Source organism: Ictidomys tridecemlineatus, chromosome 15, assembly GCF_052094955.1.
Source record: "Ictidomys tridecemlineatus isolate mIctTri1 chromosome 15, mIctTri1.hap1, whole genome shotgun sequence".
Lineage (NCBI taxonomy): Eukaryota > Metazoa > Chordata > Mammalia > Rodentia > Sciuridae > Ictidomys > Ictidomys tridecemlineatus.
The window spans coordinates 5,826,044-5,846,205 of NC_135491.1; the positions used below are offsets into that span (position 1 = coordinate 5,826,044).

The 20,162-nt window shown below is 59.0% G+C and overlaps 1 protein-coding gene across 7 annotated transcripts in view; it reads left to right on the forward strand.

Moving 5' to 3' along the window:
- Shank1 (SH3 and multiple ankyrin repeat domains 1) overlaps positions 1-19,195 on the forward strand; it is a 44,916-nt gene extending 25,721 nt beyond the window's left edge. For 3 of the 7 annotated variants that reach the window (XM_078031535.1, XM_078031538.1, XM_078031536.1), the window contains 9 exons: positions 13-137; positions 589-724; positions 995-1,075; positions 1,621-1,644; positions 1,864-1,932; positions 2,352-2,470; positions 11,079-11,175; positions 12,195-15,300; positions 17,162-19,195. In XM_078031535.1, coding sequence (XP_077887661.1) covers positions 13-137; positions 589-724; positions 995-1,075; positions 1,621-1,644; positions 1,864-1,932; positions 2,352-2,470; positions 11,079-11,175; positions 12,195-15,300; positions 17,162-17,879 — 4,475 coding nt within the window. In that variant the 3' untranslated portion in view covers positions 17,880-19,195. Of the gene's footprint in view, positions 1-12; positions 138-588; positions 725-994; positions 1,076-1,620; positions 1,645-1,863; positions 1,933-2,351; positions 2,471-11,078; positions 11,176-12,194; positions 15,301-16,658; positions 16,740-17,161 lie in introns of all 7 variants that reach the window. The other 4 variants (XR_013430614.1, XM_078031540.1, XM_078031537.1 and 1 more) reach the window with 4 other exon arrangements.
- The last annotated feature ends 967 nt before the right edge of the window (positions 19,196-20,162 follow it).

Below are 20,162 nucleotides of genomic sequence, written 5' to 3' on the forward strand. Positions count from 1 at the left end.
CCCTGTCTGCAGCGCAGACCCCCATCGAGGAGTTCACCCCCACCCCAGCCTTCCCGGCGCTGCAGTACCTGGAGTCAGTGGACGAGGGCGGCGTGGCATGGAGGGCTGGACTTCGAATGGGAGACTTCCTCATCGAGGTGAGTCCTGCCACCTCTCTTCCATGGGGCCATGATGACAGGCCCCCAGTCCCCTCACAGTCCACACCAAGATCTGCCTACCCAACTCCAGAGTCTCCTTTGGCACCAGGCTTCCCAGCTCCCTGGCCACCCCCAGCCACAATTCCATCTGAGGTCTCTTCTGAAGTGTCTTGAAAGAATGGCACAGAGCTGTCTCCAACACACACACACACACACACACACACTTCTGGGGGATGAGAAGGGGACCGGGATGACTAGGGTATGCAGAGCCTCCTCCTGCACCCTGAGCCAGGGAGTTCAGGACGGGGGTAGGGGCCTGGCCAGGGCAGGAATGGTGAGGAGGTTCAGAGGGAGGGGAGAGTGGTGGACGGGGACAGGGCAGGGTAGGAAGCCACTTTGCTGGGATTCTGAAGCTGAAAATGACCCTCCCTCATCCAAACCTGTGCCACAGGTGAATGGGCAGAACGTGGTGAAGGTCGGCCACCGACAGGTGGTAAACATGATCCGCCAAGGGGGCAACACACTGATGGTCAAGGTGGTGATGGTCACCAGGCACCCGGACATGGATGAAGCTGTCCATAAGAAAGGTACTTGGCACACCTGCATGGCAAGGCCTGGGCATCTCACAGATACCAGATCAAGACCCTCAGGAGCCTTCATGGCTGGTCCCCACCACCCGAGGCCTGCACTTTCCCAAGGCTGCTTGTTCATGACCCTTCTGGGGACAAAAGGAGGCAGGGAGGGCTCAGCATGCCGGAGGTGCTGTTCTCTAGCTCTGGGAGCAGTGTGGTGGCAGGAAGTCATGGGGTCTTGTCCCCATGGTTCTGATGACGCCCACCCCCACGTCGCCTTTTCAGCACCCCAGCAGGCTAAGCGGCTCCCGCCCCCAGCCATCTCCCTTCGTTCCAAGTCTATGACCTCAGAGCTGGAGGAAATGGGTGAGCCTGAGGGGCTGCTGGGGCTGAGGGCCAGGGAGGGGTGGGGAGGGGGCTGGACCGTCCCTGGAGTTTGTTAGTGTTGTTAGTGATCAGGGTCCTCGTCCTCCTTCTGTTCCCCAATCTATGGGCCAGACTCTGTGGCCTGCCTGTGTGTCGCTGAGAGAACACGTTCCCCTGTCCTCTTGTATCTCTGTTTCTCTGTCGGGATCTCTCTGAGGGTCTATATGTGTCCCGCTCTCTGCGGGTCGCTCTTTCTTTCCTTCAGGCCTCCCTACATCAGTGCCACCTCGCCCCCACCCCATTCTCTCTCTCTCTCTCCTTCCACTGGCTCCCCCCAAATCCCAATAACACAGGAGAGCGAACCCCTCCTTCCAGACAGGGCCCATTGGACCCAGGGAGGTCCGGTTTCCGCTGTCAGGGGCGGGTCGGGCAGCTGACCACCCGCCACCGGGGCCCTGAGGGAGGGGGGCGTTCCAGAGAGGGGGCCCTCGCCTCCCCCTGACGTCCTAACTCTTGGCTCCTCTACTGCCTCTCCCCCGGGCTAGTCTCCCCTTGGAAGAAGAAGAGTGGTGAGTGGGTACAGGACTGGCGGGAGGGCCCCTGTCTCCCGATCCCGCCGTTGGACTCGCCCCTCCCTGACCCCCGGCCCCTCACTGCCCCCACTCGCGCTTGCGCAGCCGCTGGCCACGCCCACCGGCCTGCACCTGCTAGCCACGCCCACGGGCCGAGCCTGCTCCGCCCCCTCTGCTGGGGCGCCCTTGGGCTTCATCCGTCTCTTTTGCCCACAGAGTACGAGCAGCAGCCTGCGCCAGTGCCCAGCATGGAGAAAAAGCGGACCGTGTATCAGATGGCTCTCAGTAAGATGACCGGCCCTGCTCCGGGTTGCCCGCGTGCCCCACCCCTCGGCCCTGCTGGGCGCCACCTTCACTCTTTCTCCCCGCGCCCCTCAGCCACTTCCACTGAGCGCGTGTGTCTCGTACCCCAGCCTCCAGCCGTGCCACGATCTCACCCCTCCCCTCTGTCTGCCGCCCGCCCCCTCCCATGAGGCTCTCCTACTCTCTGCCTCACTCTTTCCCATCGCTGGGTCCTGCCTGCTGCGGGCAGAGGTGTCCCCCAGCAGTACTGCTGGTGCGCGGGGTGGAGGACAGCAGCCCTTTCCTGGTTCCTTCTCAACGCTGTTCGGGCTTCCCCCACTCCCGCGCCAGCTCTGCCTTTGTGGCGGGGTCTGAGCAAACTTCATCTCTCTGTCTCCCCACCCACCTTTGCCTCTGTCTAGACAAACTGGACGAAATCTTGGCGGCAGCTCAACAGACCATCAGTGCAAGCGAGAGTCCTGGGCCTGGCGGCCTGGCGTCCCTGGGCAAGCACCGGCCCAAAGGCTTCTTTGCCACCGAGGTAGGCAGCCTGGGGTGGGGAGGAAACAGCGGGGTGCACGTGCCGCCCTGGAGCCTCTTTCTTCTCCCCTTCCAAAAGGCTTCCTGACGGCCTGTGCTTCAGGCCAGCCCTGGAGGCACATCACTTCCAGGGTCCCCTCCTTTCTCCCCACTTTGCTGGCTCCCTTTCTCTTGCCCCTCATTCTCCCGCAAATCCGGTCTATCATAGCCTGGCTCTACTGGCCACTCCTGCTCCTCATGTTAGTTCTCTTGTCCTGCCTCTCTCTGCTCCTCGCGGGTCTCAGGGAAGGCAGAATGATATCATAGATGGAGATCCTGGCATAACAGCTGCTCAACAAGTGGCCGTTGTTGAAATATTAATCATTAAGCCAGGCACCGTGCTACACACTTGTAGTCCCAGCCACTTGGGAGACTGAGGTTGGAGGATTGCTTGAGCCCAGGGGGATCAAGGCCAGCCTGGTCAACACAGTGAGCCCTCACCTCCCAAAACATATGTATGAATTATTATTTTTGTCCCTTCTCTACAGCCTTTCCCCACTAGAGGGTGACCCCTGGAAGGTGGCTGTTGATCAGTTTGGGATGCTGTTTTTGGCAAAGATGATCTCATTTGTTCCTTAGAATCACCCTGTGCGGTACATATGCTTGTTAGCCCATTTACAGAAGCTGAGGCTCAGAGAAGGGGACAGGATTCCAACCCAGGAAGTCAGGCCCTAGACTCATAGTCCAGTCTCAGCCTGGATTCTTCTGGAAGGACCCTGCTGGCTTTTCCCTGGCTGTGTACTCTCTGAGATGTGCCTTTGACACCAAGGTCCCCCCACCCCCAGATCTGACAGTACCTCACCCCACCCTCCACCAGTCACCTCCTGAGGCCACCCACTGCCTTAACTCTCCCTGAGCCCTCCTCCTTCTCTGCCCAGGTCCTGCCCTCTGGTCACACCTACCATCTGGTGGCCAAGGGGCCATTTACTCTAGAGCTGGGTTCCTTGGCTTTTAGGGGCCATGGTCCCCTTTGGCAGGCCGACCAGTTGTCTCAGAATAATGCTTATAGATGCAAAATATGTACAATTAAAAAAAGGACAGTTACACCAAAATAGTAATCAATTTTTTTATTATTGCTTTCTTCTTTTGCAGTACAAGAAATTGAACCCAGGGGTATTATACCACGGAGCTACATCCCTAGCTCCTTTTATTTTGAGACAGAGGGTCTCACTAAGTTGCCCAGGCTGGCCTCAAACTTGTGATCCTTCTGCCCCAGCCTCCTGAACTGCAGGGATTACAGGCATGCACCACCATGCCTGGCTTAAAATATTTTTAAAAGGCAAAATTTGTGATATCGTAATATTGGTCCCATTTTGTCAACACAAGATCTGGTGGTGGATCTTAACTACTCTAATTTCAAAATCATGAGGAGCATAAACACTATTTTGAGAAATGCGTACCACTGTGATGGGATATGGAAATGTCTGTGATTTCTACTGGGCATGTAGGCGCTGGTCTTGCTGAGACTAGCAGAGTTTGTTGCCTACATCCTTAATTGAGGAAGAGTTGAATATTCACTGGAGGATGTAAAAATAAAGACTTGTAGTTTATTCCTGTCTAAGTGCACAGTCGAGCCTGTAGTCTTCCCATAGCCTCCCCAAGGGCTATGCCGCATCCTGTAGAGGGTCTCATACTTTCACGAGATTCAAGAACTGGTGGCCAATTTTGCCCCAGGACTCCTGGAATTTCTGTCCAGTTTAGAGGCAGTAGGTCTTTAGCCACTTCTCAGAGCTTGGGGGAGTGCCTGTAAGCAACAGGCCCTGTCTTTATGCCCTTTTCCAAAGAAGTTTGAAATCCCTGCAGCTGTGAGGCTATCTCCCATGCTCACCTTCCCGCAAATTCAAAAGATCAAAAGTGCATGGTCAAGCGGAGCATGGGCCCGGTGGCACATGCCAGTAATCCCAGCGGCTCAGGAGGCTGAAGCAGGAGGATCACAAATTCAAAGCCAGCCTCAGCAATTTAGCAAGGCACTAAGCAATTGAGTGAGACCCTGTGTCAAAATAAAAAACAGAAAGGGCTGGGGATGTGCCTCAGTGGTTAAGCACCCCTGGGTTCAATCCCTGGTGCAAAAACAAAACAAAACGTGGCCATGAAAGTCAGGGAGGTGTGACTTCAAATCCTGACTTCCTTGGCTAACTATATCATTTTGGATTATGCTACTTAATTTCTGGGCATCTCACTTTCCTGCTCTGTAAAATGGGGTGAAAGATGACTGTATTGCTTTTTAGGAGAATTAAAGGAGCCCAACTCCTCACATAGCAGGCTCTCAACAAACAGTGGCCTCCCTGGAGCCCGGCTCTTCCTCCCTCTTCTCAGAGATGCTTTTCTATCACCTTCCTGTCGCTGTTTTCTCTGTCTGTGGTCTTCTCTCCTCACCCTCCGGTACCATCTGGTACCAGCAAACTTCTCTCAGGGCAGGAGGGAAGGACAGGAGAGAGAGAAAGCATCCCCATTTAACAGAGGATGAATAGAGGGCCTCAGAGATTTGAATTTGCTGGCCTTAGATCTCTCCTCCAGTGTATGTTCAATCAGAGCCGAGGTCCAAGTCCTCTTGACACACACCAGGGTTACTTGGATCCTCAGTAATTGAGGATTCTATATTTGCAAACTCACCTGCTCACTAAAATTTAATTGGACCCCCAAATCAATATCTGTGGGTCTTTCTGTGATTCATCATGGACATGGACAGAGTCTAAAAATTTTCAAGTCACCCGACATGCGTGCTCCTGACTAAGGTGGACTAAGCCAGCGCTCTGCCCAGTGCACACCCCGGTAGACTGGCACCCTAGAGTCACTGATTTCATACCAGGGATTTTTTTTTTCATCTTTGTACCTTTTGTTGGCGATTTCAGTGTTTGAAATGTCCCCCAAGTATAGTTCTGAAATGCTACCTAGTATGTCTAAGTGCAGGAAGGCCGTGATGTGCCTTATGGAGACGAGCTTTCTCAGGCATGGGTTGTGGTGCTGCTGGCGGTGAGTTTAATGCTAATCCACAAACTATATTAAGTAAGGTATGTCTCTACAGGAACACATACAAAACAAGGTGACGTACTGACAGGTTGACAGAAATGCACATTGACTTTACAGAACCTAACTACCACAGATAACCAGAATTGTCTGTGTTCGGGGCCTGATGGCTCTGGGTTGTGGGACCTGTCCTGTGCATTGTAGGATGTCTGGCAGCGTCTCTGGAAGGTCCTCCAGGACTGCCTCCAGTCCACCACTGTCCCCAGAGATGACCCACTGTTGCGGGTTGGGCAAAGCCACTTCTGGTTGAGCACCACTGCCTCACCATTCTGAGGCTAAAAGAGTCTCAGCCTCAATGGACTCCAATCCTGGCCTCCCCGTGTTCCCTCCCCCACTCAATCAGGATTTGCTGGTGGGCTGGCACGTGATGGCCTTTCTTTCCTCAGGCTTCCTTTCCTTCCAGAGGCATCTCAGCCCCTGCTCTCTCTGAATGTTCTTCCCTGTGAATCTGCCCCAGGTGTTTCCCTTGGTTCGCAGACCCCAGAAATTCTGTAATTCACCTGTTAGGTGAATGTGCATTTAAATCCTCCTAACTTCATGTGCCACGTTTCGCCACATTATTTCATTTTCTCTGCATCTAAACTTCCTCTTCTGTTACTTGGGGTCAGAGCTGACCTTGCCCATTCTGATGAGCCTTAATGGAAGGTAACTCTAGCATAGCAAGGTGCTGATGAGAGACCCCACTGTGACTAGTGAATATCAGATTAGTGAAAGCAAATCTTAATTTTATTCATTCAGCAAATACATGGAGCCCCCAGGAAGTGCCCTGAAGTATGTGGGGCTCTCTGCCCCTCTCTGCTCCACCCCACCTGCCAACCTCATCTTTCCTGCTCCGGCACCCAACATGAAGGCTTCTGCATCTCACTGGCCTCTCGCATTTCTGGGAGTTATTCTCCTCTGTATCTCCACCTCTGCTTCTCTTCCCTCTTCATCCTTCGTGTGGACCCCTCTGTGTCTGTACTAGAGGCAGCACTCGGACCTTGAGAGGTTTCAATTCCCCAGGACATTGTTACACTCAGCCTAAGGGGTGGGGAGGGAGACCCACGGCTGCAGTGGGGGCACAGAGCCCAGGCAGATCAAGGCCAAGGCCCAGGCCATGTCTCCTCCAAGGGATCTGCTGCTCGCCTGTCTGTCCTTCTGCATGGCTTTCGCTTTCTTGGCCACTGTCTCTGCTCTCTGGTCCCTGCAGTCTCTGTATGGGTGCTAGTTTCAGCCTTTCTTTCAACTTAGGTTCTCCCTCTAATTATATTCCTCACTCTGGGCTGGTGGCCTGGGACTGCCCCAGCCCTGCCCCAGCCCTCCCCGCCTCCAGCCCTACCAGGCTCGCCCCTCTGGGCCCCTCTTTCTCTCTGTTACATTTCATTTCCCCTCCTGTCCCCCAGTCTTTCCCGCCCTTCTGAGCCCCCACCTCCCTCTCTGCCCCCATCTGCCCCTCCATCTCCATTCCAGGCCCTCCCATGGTGCAGCCTCCTTTACCCCTCTCAGGAGCTGTATCCTCTTTCCCATCCCCTTGGCAGCCTGCGCCCCAGCAGGAGCGCTCACACTCTGCCACAGGGCACCCTCCCTCAGGCCACGAGAGAGCTGGACCCACGGCCCGACTCTTTCTAAGGAGGATCTTGCCCGGCAGCCAGTGACGTCACGGGCCGCTGGCGCTCTCTGATTGGCTGCCCCCCTGCGCGGGAGAGGATGCCCTGGGCTTGGTGATGGAGGTGGGCTGCCGCATCTGGAAGCCAGTTCTCCCCGCAGGCTGTCAGACCGACGCCTCCAACGGTATAATGGCTCCGCCGGACACCTCTGAAACGGACCCTTCTTATATCTTCTTCTCTCCTTCCTCTAACACCTTGAAGGGTCTTTCACTGATCTTCACCCTCTTCAGCCAGGAACACTCTCGGCTCCGGTGGCCCTGACTGCCTGGGCATCACTCCAAACAGTTCCCAGCTGCTCTCACCCGACCCCCATCTCCCTGACCCCACTAGTCCCCTGGCTCTTCCGGGCACTTCCCCACCCTGCTGCCCTCCTGCCCTCCTCCCCCGCCTTCCACCTCCACAGCCCCACGTCTGCTTCAGCTTCCTCCCCTCTCTTTCCACCTGTATTTGATCTTAGCATCTCCCACCACCCTGGTCTGCTTTCTCCAATACCTCTTTAATCTTCTCCTCATTCGCCGGCTGATCTAGGACAAAATCCTTGTCCCCTCTGATCCACAGCCTCTTTCATGATCATCAGAACAGCCTCATTGACCCCAGCTCAGGAGTTTGAGGGCTTAGGGGGACCAGTGTAGAAAGCAGCTGGCCAGTGGCTCACACAAAGATGTCCCCTTCACCTGCCCCTCGCCTTTCTCTGCACCCTGAATAATACCTTTACCATTCACAGGGTTCTGCTCCCTGATACAGACAGCCGCGGGAAAGGACGGGAAACCAAGCAGGGCCTTTGGCAGGAGAAGAAGTCTGAGCAAGGTTGAGAGACTTGGGTGGCTGAGACCACTCAGTGGAGAACAGAGGAGGGGAAGTGGTCACAGTGGGGGTGTGCCCTTGGGGAGCTGGCGCTGTGCTGTTTGATGGGATGTTCATAAGGACAGGACTGTTTTGCCCTCAGGGCTCACTCTCATCTTTTCAGTGGGTCTTGTATGGCCTCCAAACAATTCTGCGTTTCATACGTATTTATTGAGCACCCCCTGCTAGGGTCTGGGGTTGTAGGAGTAAACCAGTCAAGTAAAGTCACTTCCTTCAGAGAACTTACATCTGCAGGGTGGGATGGGGCAGAATTGGGTTCTGCTGTATGTGAGAGAAATTTCCAGATCACCGTGGTTTGACAAGGTAAATGCTCATGTCTCTTTCAGGTTAGAGAAGTCTGCGGTAGGGATTCCCAGGAAGGTGGCAGCCTTCGTGGTCAGGGAGACCTGGGGTTCTTCTCACTTTCTGCTCCAGCATCTTAGCTTTGCTTCTGCCTGCAAAGCAGCTGTAGAGCCCAAGAGGGCTGCTGGAGCTCTAGCTGTTGCACCAGCAATTCCAAGTAACAGGAACTTTGCAGGGTAGAAAGGCAAGAAAGGACACCTTGCTGCCTCTTGGGTTATGGCTAGAGACGTCCCAGAAGTGACATACACTTCCACTTACCTTCGTCAACCCATTATATTTTACTGACTTATTTTGTTTATGGCTTGCCTGCCCTTCATGTGGCTGGGACATTTGTCAAGTTTGCTGCATCTGCAGCATTCACATCAGCCCTGGCATGAGGAGGTGCTCCGTAAATATTTGTAGAGTGAATGAGACAAACTCAGAATCAGGACCAATGCAGGAAGGCAGTGCAGTGAGGGGTGGCCCAGACCTTAGGAAGGCCTGGGCTCTACTGCCCCAGGGCCACCAGGGCGGTCCAGTGGAATTTCCTGCGATGATGGAAATGTGCCACATCTGTGCCACCCAGCATGGTGGCCACCAGTAGCCGTGCCATAGAGAGACTGAAATTTACATCCAAATGGTCCGTGACTACCCTGAGACTGCACAGACGCCCAGGAGAGCCAGCCAGCCAGCACGGAGGGGAGTCTTCCCAAGCAGAGCAGCAGTACAGGGAAAGGCTGTCCCAGGCAGAGGGGCCAGCAAATGCTGAGGCTCTGAAGCAGGAAACGCAGAGGCTGGATCAAGGGGAAAGGAGGGGCCTGGTGGCCACACAGAGTCCTGTCCCAGAGGCGGGAACTTTGTCCTGATCCGGTTTTCTGTCTCTGCACTTCTGGTCTCAAAAACAGAGAAGGGAGGCATCTGGGGCCACCAGGCAGAAAGAAGCTGGGGAGTGTGCGCCAGCAGCTCGGGTGGCTGGCTGCTTCTCCGTCAGTCACCCTCATTTGACCTGAGCTTGTGGAGCATCAGGCAGGGGAGAGGGCTGCCCGTGGCTGCCCTCAGGCAGATTTCTGTTTTTACTTCCCCGAGCGTGGGGAACTTTGCCTTTGTGAGCCCCTCCTATATTCCATGCTTATGTGGGTACAAAGGCAAATACAGTTGGCCCTCTGTACCCTCAATTTCCAAATTCTCTGATTCAACCAACTACAGATTGAAAACATGTGGGGGGAAAATGGCCTCTGTACCAAACATGTCGTTTTTCTTATTACCCTCTGAGCAATATTAGTAGAGCAACTCTTTACAGAGCATTTGCAACCTCATAAGTATTACAGATAATCTAGAAATGATTTGAGGTATACAGGAGGATGTACCTAGGTTGTATGCAAATACTGTGCCATTTTAGATTAGGGACTTGAGCTTCCATGGGTGCTGGTACCCACTGGGGTCCTGAAACCAGTCACCGTGGATACCAAAGGACGACTGTTGATGGCCTGTCTTCCTTTTGTTCCTTCTGCTTTTTAAAAGACATTAAAACACTTCCCCTAGCAGTACTGTGGCCCTAGAGCTGGTCGCTCGAGTGCCGGGAGAGGTTGCCCTGCCTTCAGGGAGCTTCCATGTTAGAGGCTGGTACAGAGAGCAAGCAAGTGAACTGGGTCATTTCAGATGAAGACAGGCGTGACAGGGACACATGGCAGACAGCTGCGGGACAGGCAGAGGACTGTGGGGTGGAGGAGTCAAAGATGAAAGGATGGTGAGACGGGGGAGGACAGGCTGCAGGGAGAAGAGCCAGGACTTGTCAGTTCTAGGCCAGGACAGAGCTGGGGTGCTGGGGAGCAGAAGAGGTGGGGTGTGGTGGGAACAGGGGGAACAGGTGAGAGATGCAGGCGAGGGCCCGGCGACAGAGGGCGTCTTCGCGTGGGTCATCTGGAATGGGAGCCCAAGATGGTGATTTCTGTGCCGGCCTTTTGCTATGGTGGAACCTTCAGAGAGTGACGCCAGCAGACCGGTCCCCACTGGAGTCTCTCTTCAGCCTGATCCCACAAGGAGCTCGGGAGTGTGAGCTGCACCCCGGAGCCAGACCTGCCTGGTACCTGGGCCTTACAAGTCCCTCCTGGGCACTGCTCTGAGAAAGAAGCTGGTTCCCTGGGGGAACCTGCGATTCTCTGGTGCTGCCAGCAGGTGGCGCCCACAGGAGGGGAGCTCGAGGGGAGGGGTCTGCGTGCAGACAGAATTGGGAATTCAGATCTGCTTCTAACCAACATGGGATGCTGCTCCAGGAGTCCAGGCGGGGCCATTGCGTGCCCTGAATTTCTTCTCAAAACATCCCTTTGACTTTTGTATGGCCAGAAACCCAGAAAGGGGTGTGGGGATAATAAGTAGGGGCAGGAGTAGGAAGAAAGAGGTTCCTGCCGCCCTCCAGGTGAGCGCCGGTGGGGACCTGGATACAAGAAATGATGGCAGGAACCGCGCAGCTTAGTGATGGTAGCGCCATGGGGTTGGCTGCTCATCTGCTCTGTTCTCCGTCCTTTCTCCCCCTGCCCACACTAAAAACTTTGCCCTGACTTAGATGTGTTTCCACTTTCTCCCCACGGTGCCCCCTGCCTGTGGAGCCCTGGCAGAGGAATGCGGGGTGGTGGTGTGGGCAGCCGGGAGGCTCCATGCCCTGACTGACTCTCCTCTGCTCTCTCCTCTCTCCTGCTGACTGCCGCCCCAAAGTCGAGCTTTGATCCCCACCACCGCTCCCAGCCAAGTTATGAGCGTCCTTCTTTCCTGCCTCCGGGACCTGGGCTTATGCTCCGGCAAAAATCCATCGGTATGTCCCCGGAAGGGTGCATGTGAGGGACATGGGGTGGGTGGCTGATCATTTACGTGTCAAGCAAGGGCGCTTGGAGATGTTTTCTACTTCCACCTGTGACCACGTTCTGTCAGGTCTGGCAAAGAGCTCAGACTTTGGAACTGGGGAAGCGCGGTGTGAATCCTGGCTCCTCTCCTGAGCTGTGTGACCTGGAACAGGTGGCTGCTCTGGGCTTTGGACTCTGCATCTACAGAACAGGACATTTTTGCCTTCCTGGATATAGGATTAGTGCTCAGAAGAGAGGATGGGGCCCTTAGACAACTGGGAGTTGACAACAGGTTGGGAGGAAGGCAGATGCGGGATGGGAAACAGGTGAGAGGGTCAAAGACAGTCCTGACAATTGATGAGCAGGCAAAGACCTAACTCCTCCAAGCTTCCCAGAGTGGTTTGCCCATTGGAGCCAGCTGTTCCCCAGCGTCCAGTGTTCACAGTCTCCCTGAGTCTTGCATCTTTGGGGTCTTCCTGGGTCTCGCTGTGTGCCCAGTGCTTTCTCCATCACTTCTCTTAAACATTGGCTGCACCCTGCGCATCCTACCTGTATAGTCACAGGTCTGAGGCGCTGACTGCATTTTCTTCCTGCATATACATGAAAAGAAGCCCACACTACCCCCATAATCACGGGGATCCCTTCCCAGCTCAAGCTTCTTTGGCTCACCCCAAGCCACCACCAGCACACCGCAGCCTTTCCGCAAATTAGAAAAAGGCGCCCCCTCATGGCTCCAGGAGGAAATTCAGATGAATTTCGCCCCCTGCCCTCTTCCTCCCCCTGCTGTTTGTTGTTGCGCAGTGCACAGCCTGTATCAATTGGAGGCGTTGGGCTAATATCTGAAATTTTTAGCATGTGATACCAGGTCATCGTTATCATCATCATCATCATCATCACCACCATCCCTACTACTGCTTCTGCTTTCTATGGGATAGGGGAGCGGGAGACTCCTGCCCCTAGGCCCCATCCTGGATCCTTTCTGTCTCCCTAGGGGCTGCAGAGGATGATAGACCCTACCTAGCACCCCCAGCCATGAAGTTTAGCCGCAGCCTGTCTGTGCCTGGTTCGGAGGACATCCCCCCACCGCCCACGACGTCCCCACCAGAGCCTCCCTACAGCACACCTCCGGCCCCCTCCACCTCCGGCCGCCTTACCCCCTCCCCCCGGGGTGGCCCCTTCAACCCAGGCTCAGGTGGACCCCTCCCCGCCTCCTCCCCCGCGTCCTTTGATGGACCCTCCCTTCCCGAGACCCGCGTGGGGGGCCGTGAGAAGAGCTTGTACCACAGTGGCCCCCTCCCCCCTGCCCACCACCACCCGCCCCACCACCACCACCACCACGCCCCACCCCCCCAGCCCCACCACCACCACGCCCACCCCCCTCACCCCCCAGAGATGGAGACCGGTGGCTCCCCGGACGACCCCCCTCCCCGATTGGCTCTGGGGCCCCAGCCGAGCCTGAGAGGCTGGCGGGGCGGCGGGCCCAGCCCTACCCCTGGAGCCCCGTCCCCTTCACACCACGGTAGCGGGGTCGGGGTCAGCAGCTCCTCCCAGGCCCCGGCCCTGCGCTACTTTCAGCTGCCGCCCAGGGCGGCCAGCGCGGCCATGTACGTGCCAGCCCGCTCGGGCCGTGGCCGCAAGGGCCCGCTGGTCAAGCAGACCAAAGTGGAGGGCGAGCCCCAGAAGGGTGGCCTCCCGCCCGCCCCCTCGCCCACGTCCCCCGCCTCCCCGCAGCCGCCGCCAGCCGCGGCCGCGCCCTCCGAGAAAAACTCCATCCCCATCCCCACCATCATCATCAAGGCTCCGTCCACCAGTAGCAGCGGCCGCAGCAGCCAGGGCAGCAGCACCGAGGCCGAGCCCCCGACCCAGCCCGAGGCAGGCGGCGGCGGCGGCGGCGGCGGCGGCTCCTCGCCGAGTCCCGCCCCGGCCGTGTCGCCCGTGCCGCCGTCTCCCTCGCCCGTGCCCACCCCCGCCTCGCCCAGCGGCCCGGCCACTCTAGATTTCACCAGCCAGTTCGGGGCGGCCCTGGTGGGGGCGGCCCGGAGGGAAGGGGGCTGGCAGAACGAGGCCCGCCGGCGCTCCACGCTCTTCCTGTCCACCGACGCGGGGGATGAGGACGGCGGCGACGGCGGGCTGGGCCCAGGGGCGGCCCCCGGGCCGCGGCTGCGCCACTCCAAATCCATCGACGAGGGCATGTTCTCGGCCGAGCCCTACCTCCGGCTGGAGTCGGCGGGCGCGGGCGGCGGCGCGGGCTACGGGGGCTACGGAGCCGGCGGCCGCGCCTACGGGGGCAGCGGGGGCAGCAGCGCCTTTACCAGCTTCCTGCCCCCGCGACCCCTGGTCCACCCGCTGACCGGCAAGGCCCTGGATCCGGCCTCCCCGCTCGGGCTGGCCCTGGCCGCCCGCGAGCGGGCGCTGAAGGAGTCCTCGGAGGGCGGCGGGGCGCCCCAGCCTCCTCCCCGGCCCCCGTCGCCGCGCTACGAGGCCCCGCCGCCCACCCCGCACCACCACTCGCCCCACGCCCACCACGAGCCAGTGCTGCGCCTCTGGGGGGCCTCGCCGCCCGACCCCGCGCGCCGGGAGCTGGGGTACCGGGCCGGGCTGGGCAGCCAGGAGAAGTCCCTCCCGGCCAGTCCACCGGCCGCGCGACGCTCCCTGCTGCACCGCCTGCCCCCCACAGCTCCTGGGGTCGGGCCGCTCCTGCTGCAGCTGGGGCCCGAGCCCCCGGCCCCGCACCCTGCCGTGAGCAAGGCCTGGCGGTCCGGAGCCCCCGAAGAGCCCGAGAGGCTGCCCCTGCACGTGCGGTTCCTCGAGAATTGCCAGCCGAGGGCCACCGCGTCGGGCGGACGGGGGCCCCCGTCGGAAGACGGGCCGGGAGTCCCGCCGCCCAGCCCTCGCCGCTCGGTGCCTGCCTCCCCCACCTCCCCGCGGGGCGGCGAGGAGAACGGGCTCCCCCTGCTGGTCCTGCCGCCGCCCGCTCCTTCGGTGGACGTGGACGACGGCGAATTCCTTTTTGTGGAACCTCTGCCTCCGCCTCTGGAGTTCTCCAACAGCTTCGAAAAGCCAGAGTCGCCTCTCACGCCTGGGCCTCCGCACCCGCTGCCGGACCCTCCCACCCCCGCCACTCCCTTACCCCCGGTGCCACCCCCAGCGGTGGCCCCCGCCCCTCCCACCCTGGACTCCACCGCATCGAGCCTGACGTCCTACGACAGTGAGGTGGCCACACTGACCCAGGGGGCTCCTTCAGCTCCTGGAGACCCCCCTCCACCAGGCCCTCCGGCCCCAGCAGCACCGGCTCCCCCCGTCCCTCAGCCGGGTCCAGACCCTCCACCAGGCACGGATTCTGGTATTGAGGAGGTGGACAGTCGGAGCAGCAGTGACCACCCCCTGGAGACCATCAGTAGCGCATCCACGCTGAGCAGCCTGTCTGCTGAAGGTGGTGGGAGCGCAGGGGGTGGTGGAGGTGGCGGGGGTGGGGCTGGTGTGTCCAGTGGCCCCGAGCTTCTGGACACCTATGTGGCCTACCTGGACGGCCAAGCCTTCGGGGGGAGCGGGACTCCTGGCCCACCGTACCCCCCACAGCTCATGACTCCCTCTAAGCTCCGGAGCCGGGCACTGGGGGCCAGTGGAGGGTTGCGGCCTGGCCCCAGTGGGGGACTGAGAGACCCCGTCACCCCTACCAGCCCCACCGTCTCGGTGACAGGGGCTGGAACTGATGGGCTGCTGGCCCTGAGTGCTTGCTCAGGACCCTCGACAGCAAGTGTAGCTGGGGGTTCAGTGGCAGTAGAGCCAGAAGTCCCACCGGTGCCCTTGCCAACGGCCTCCTCCCTGCCTCGGAAGCTGCTGCCCTGGGAGGAGGGCCCGGGCCCACCACCGCCACCCCTGCCTGGGCCTCTGACCCAGCCTCAGGCCTCAGCCTTGGCCACAGTAAAAGCCAGCATCATCAGTGAACTCAGCTCCAAGCTCCAACAGTTTGGGGGCTCCTCGGCAGCTGGAGGGGCTCTGCCTTGGGCCCGGGGAGGCAGCGGGGGCAGCGGGGACAGTCACCACGGGGGACCCAGCTACGTCCCCGAGAGGACCTCCTCCCTACAGCGGCAGAGGTGAGCCTGGGCTAGTGGCTGGCAGCGGAGGCCAGAGCGGCCCATGTGGGTACCAGAGTCCCTCTTCCCCCTAGCTGTGTCCTTTTAGGGTCTCTGGGTGACAGAAAGGAAATAGACACGGGGCCGGGTGGCAGACCTGGCCCTGAGGATGCTGCCTTCCCAAGGCCCTTGGGCTTCCTCTCTGTGGCCCCTTTGGCCTCCTCCATCCCCGCCACAGCCCACCCCAGGACGAGACCGTGTTAGGAGCAAGAGACTCAGAGCGGCTTGCTGAGGTCTCTTTCCTCGTTGGGGTCAATTGCTCTGACCGTCCCTGGATTGTCCTTGAGGTCTGTGGTGTGGCTCAGGATGGAACGTTTGGGGGCACAGTGGTCACAGGTGTGGCTCTGGGGCCCAGTTCCTGGGGTCCCAGGCCCGGCCCAGCCCTGAAGCGAGGGGATTTTAGACGAAGGAATTCCACCTCTCTGTGGAAGGGGGCAGCACAGTGCCTGCTCCAAAGAGTTTGAAGTGGGCCATGGTTAGGAGATGGAGGAGGACAGGGGCCTCTTAGGAGCCCCGCACCCGGGTAGGTGTGGGGGGTGAATCCGGGAAGATGCCCGAGTTTCCCCCGACAGCTAGGGAAAGTGGTTACTGTCCTGATTCAGACCCAGGGAGGGGGAGAGAGCTTAAGAATGGCATGCGTCCCCAGAGCGCACTGGACTTCCATTTGAGAGTTGGGGACTGTCATGATTAACATGCAAGTGTGGGTTTATCAGGCCACTGAGATTCTAAAGCAGTTCACTCGTGATTCTTGAGTATTCTGAGTTGAGGAGAGGACACTTAATTTAGCCAACAAATGCATCCCTTACGATGATGTATCACCTGCCATGTGCTGGGTACCATTCTGGGTGAGGAGGGCTCCAGAGTGGACAAGGCAGGGCACAGACCCCACAGCCCACAGTCTAGTGAGGCTGGCGCCGGGGAGGGGGGGAGGCACAGAATGATTTCAACCATCATTAAGAAAAATAAAATAATGGGATGGTTATAGAAGGTCTCTCAAAAAACAGGCAAGAGGAGCCGAGAGTGGAGAAGGGAAGGGGCCCATCACCAGGCTGTCTGGGGAAAGAGTGAGCTACCCAGAGGGAACAGCCAGTTCAAAGGCCCTGAGGTGGGCCTGTACTGGAGGGAGGTAAAGGGATGAGGGGAACCTATTTCTCCCCTTGTTTCTTCTCTCTTTCATCTCCCTCTCTTCATCTCTCTTTCTCTCTCTCTCTGTCCCCTGTCCCCATCCATCTTTCTCCCCTGAATGCCCACCCTCTTTTTGTTTCTCTCTCACTGTCTCCCTGTCTTCCACTCTGCTATGACTGGCCATAACCCGAAAGGCAGTATAGAGTAGTGGTTAAGAGCTCAGACTTTGGTGCCATATAACCGGGCTCTGCCACTTCCTGGCTGTGTGTCCTTAGGCAAGTTACTTAACCTCTCTGTGCTGATGATGATGATGATGATGATGATGATAATAATAGTAACCTGCGTCAGGGCTGTCGTGGGGATTAAATTGAGATGCAATATGGAAAGCACTTAGAACGATGCCTGGCACACGTGAGCAGCAGTGAGTGATGGCGATTATTATTATTATCACTTAATGTCTCTTTTTCTTTCATCTCTTGACTGTCACCCTGTCCCTGTCCTCTCCTCTCTCTCTCCCTTCATTTCTGTCCTGACGTCCATCTGACCCCTGTGCTCCTCCCATCTCTCCCTGCCTCTCTTCTCCACCTCTCTGCCCACCCTCGTGTCTCTCCCCCTATATCTTGACCTCGGCCTCTCTCTCACCCTGCCCCGGCCCCGGCCCCCCTCTCCTCCACCCTCGCCCCTGGTCATCTTCCAGGCTCTCCGACGACTCCCAGTCCTCCCTCCTCTCCAAACCAGTCAGCAGCCTGTTTCAGAACTGGCCCAAACCACCTCTGCCACCACTCCCCACTGGAACCGGCGTGCCCCCTTCAGCAGCTGCAGCCCCAGGGGCCACCTCACCCTCGGCCTCCTCCTCCTCCACGTCCACCCGCCACCTCCAGGGCGTGGAGTTCGAGATGCGGCCCCCGCTGCTCCGGCGGGCCCCCAGCCCCTCACTGCTGCCCACCTCGGAGCACAAGGTCAGCCCTGCGCCCAGGCCCTCGTCCTTGCCCATCCTGCCTTCTGGACCCCTCTATCCGGGCCTCTTTGACATCCGTGGCTCCCCCACCGGAGGGGCAGGAGGCTCCGCTGACCCGTTTGCCCCTGTCTTCGTGCCGCCACACCCGGGGATGTCCGGGGGCCTTGGAGGAGCTCTGTCGGGGGCCTCGCGCTCCCTCTCACCCACCCGCCTGCTTTCGCTGCCCCCGGACAAGCCGTTTGGCGCTAAACCTCTAGGGTTCTGGACCAAGTTCGATGTGGCCGATTGGCTCGAGTGGCTGGGCTTGGCCGAGCACCGTGCCCGGTTCCTGGACCACGAGATCGATGGCTCCCACCTGCCCGCCTTGACCAAGGAGGACTATGTGGATCTGGGTGTGACCAGGGTGGGCCACCGCATGAACATTGACCGGGCTCTCAAATTCTTCCTGGAGAGGTGATGGCTGGCCTGGACGGACCAGCCCGTCCACAGTACCCTTGAGCCTGCTGGCCTCCTGACCTCTGAACCCTGACCACCATTCTCTCCCTGGGCCAGGGACTCTGCTGAAACTGCGCCCTGCCCTCGTCTCCCAAGGCCTTGGGCCACCAGGTGGCCCTGTGCAGGCCGGACACTTTGCGCCCTACAGGAGGGGGAGGCTGACACAAGACTGCGTTGTGACAGGGGGCGGAGGGGGCGATGGAAGAAAGGACACGGGGATCCAGAAGGAGGGAAGGGTCGATTCTGGGGGGAGGGGTCAGACAGAGCCATAGAGGGTCAGCCCTGAGCCTGACTGGATGGGGGCCTGACTCCCAGGCCACAGGGGAAGGGGGCACCCTCAGATTCCACCACCTGCCGCCTCTCAGCAGCCTTCCCACCTTGCCGGCCCCAGCCCCCCTCGCCCCTCCCCTGCACACAGGCTGCCCCTCCTGCACGCGCACTCCATTGCACGCCCACTTGCCTCTACCCGCTTCCCTGGGCTGCAGTTTTGCACAGATTGGCCCTCTCGCTGTCTTGCACACTCGCCTTTGCGTCCAGGCTCCGGGGGCCCCCTCAGCTGTCAGACACGCTGTTTTCCTGGCACACGTTGCGTTTCGCTCCCTCCTCCGCTCTGCGCCCCCCCCGCTCTGACTCTGCTCACACTCTTCCGCTGGGACCCTCTTGTGCACACCTCACTTCCTACAGCCTCAGACCCCTCAGCCTCTCTGAACCCATGATGCAGACACACGTGGGACACACCTTCCCTGCCCATCCCGACCCCACACCCCCGCCCCTGCTCCCTGGGAGCCTTCTCTGCTCAGTCCTTGCGTCTGTCCGACTGTCCGTCTGTCAGTGCTCTGTCCTCTCTCGTGCAGCCCTCCGCACACAGTTACCTCCATTTGCTTACGTCGAAGCACTTTCTCTTCTTTATCATGAGCCCCCAGATTCTTACTCTACCCACCTCTTCCTCCTAGTGGCACTCTCACCCCTCCCCTGCCACTTTCTCCCTCAACCTCTTGCACTGTCACTTTTGCACACTTGCTTCACAGAACTGTCTCTCTCACAAATGCTCACTCCCCTCCTCGTTGCCAGGTCCCATTTCCCTGCACCCCTCTTCTTCAGACCCTTGTCCACCTCCACTCTTGACTCTCACACACCCTCTTGCACACTCGAGGTCACATGCACCCTCCCCTGCGTTCTCACTGTTCCCCGGGAGCCTCTTCCTTCTGTGATGCTTTGCACCCGGGGACCTGCTGCACCCCTCTGCCTTTCCGCTAATGCAGCTCCCAGGAGAGCGTGCACTGCCCCCTCTTTCTGTTTGCACACCCATCTCCCTCGCTTCTGGGCTGCACTGCCCCTCCCTCTCCTGACACCCTTCTTTTCTGCTCCTGCCCAGGCACAACTCTGTGGCTGTTCTCATGCTCTGCGCCCCTCCTGCTCTCCTCACTCCCTGGAGAAAGGCCGGAGCTTGCCTGCTCCTGCTCACCAGGCTTCTCACCCCTCCTCTGCCGCCAGCTCCCCTTCTCTTCCAGCTCTCTCCCCTTACTCTCCCTGCCCTTCCTGGGCCACCTGTCTCTCCGTTTTGCACGAGGACCCCACTCTCCTCCTACTCTCCTCTTCTCTCCTTTCTCTCCCCCTTCTCCCTCCAGCATGGCTGCTCCGTCCCGCACGCTTCCCCTTTCCCCTTATTCCTGGGGCTTGGGAATTTTAAGCCACCCCTACCCCTTGGAAGCCCCCTCCCCTGCTGTGGGTAAAGGGGGAAGGGCATAGCCTTCAGGTCCCCCCCACCATGTTCAGCTGCCAAAGAAGGGAGCTCCCCCTCCGTCCCCCAAGCCCATTCCCCTCTGCTGCCCCCTACCCCCGAGTGGGGGGGGGCGCTCCGCCCATGAGGGGAGGGGGCTGCCCCCTCCCCTCACCACGTCAGGGATCTGCGGGGAAACTTGCGGGAGGGTCGTGGGAGGGGGGAGGGATGGCGAGAAGAGGAGCAGAAGTCGCGCTGGGTCCCTACCCGCCCCCTCCCCCTTGTCGGATGCCCCCCAGTCCGCAGGGGGCCTGCGCGGCACCTGTCTATCAAGGGCTTGTTCATTCTGGATGGGTGCCGCGGGGTTGGGGAGGGTGTTGGGGGTGGGGAGGGGGAGGAGAGGTGGGGGAGGGGGGAGGGACTGGATGGGGGGGCAGCGCGGGGTGGAGAGGAGAGACAAAGCAAAAAGAAACAATAACAAAAGAAGAAAATACAAAGCAAAAGAAACTAGAACACACACACACA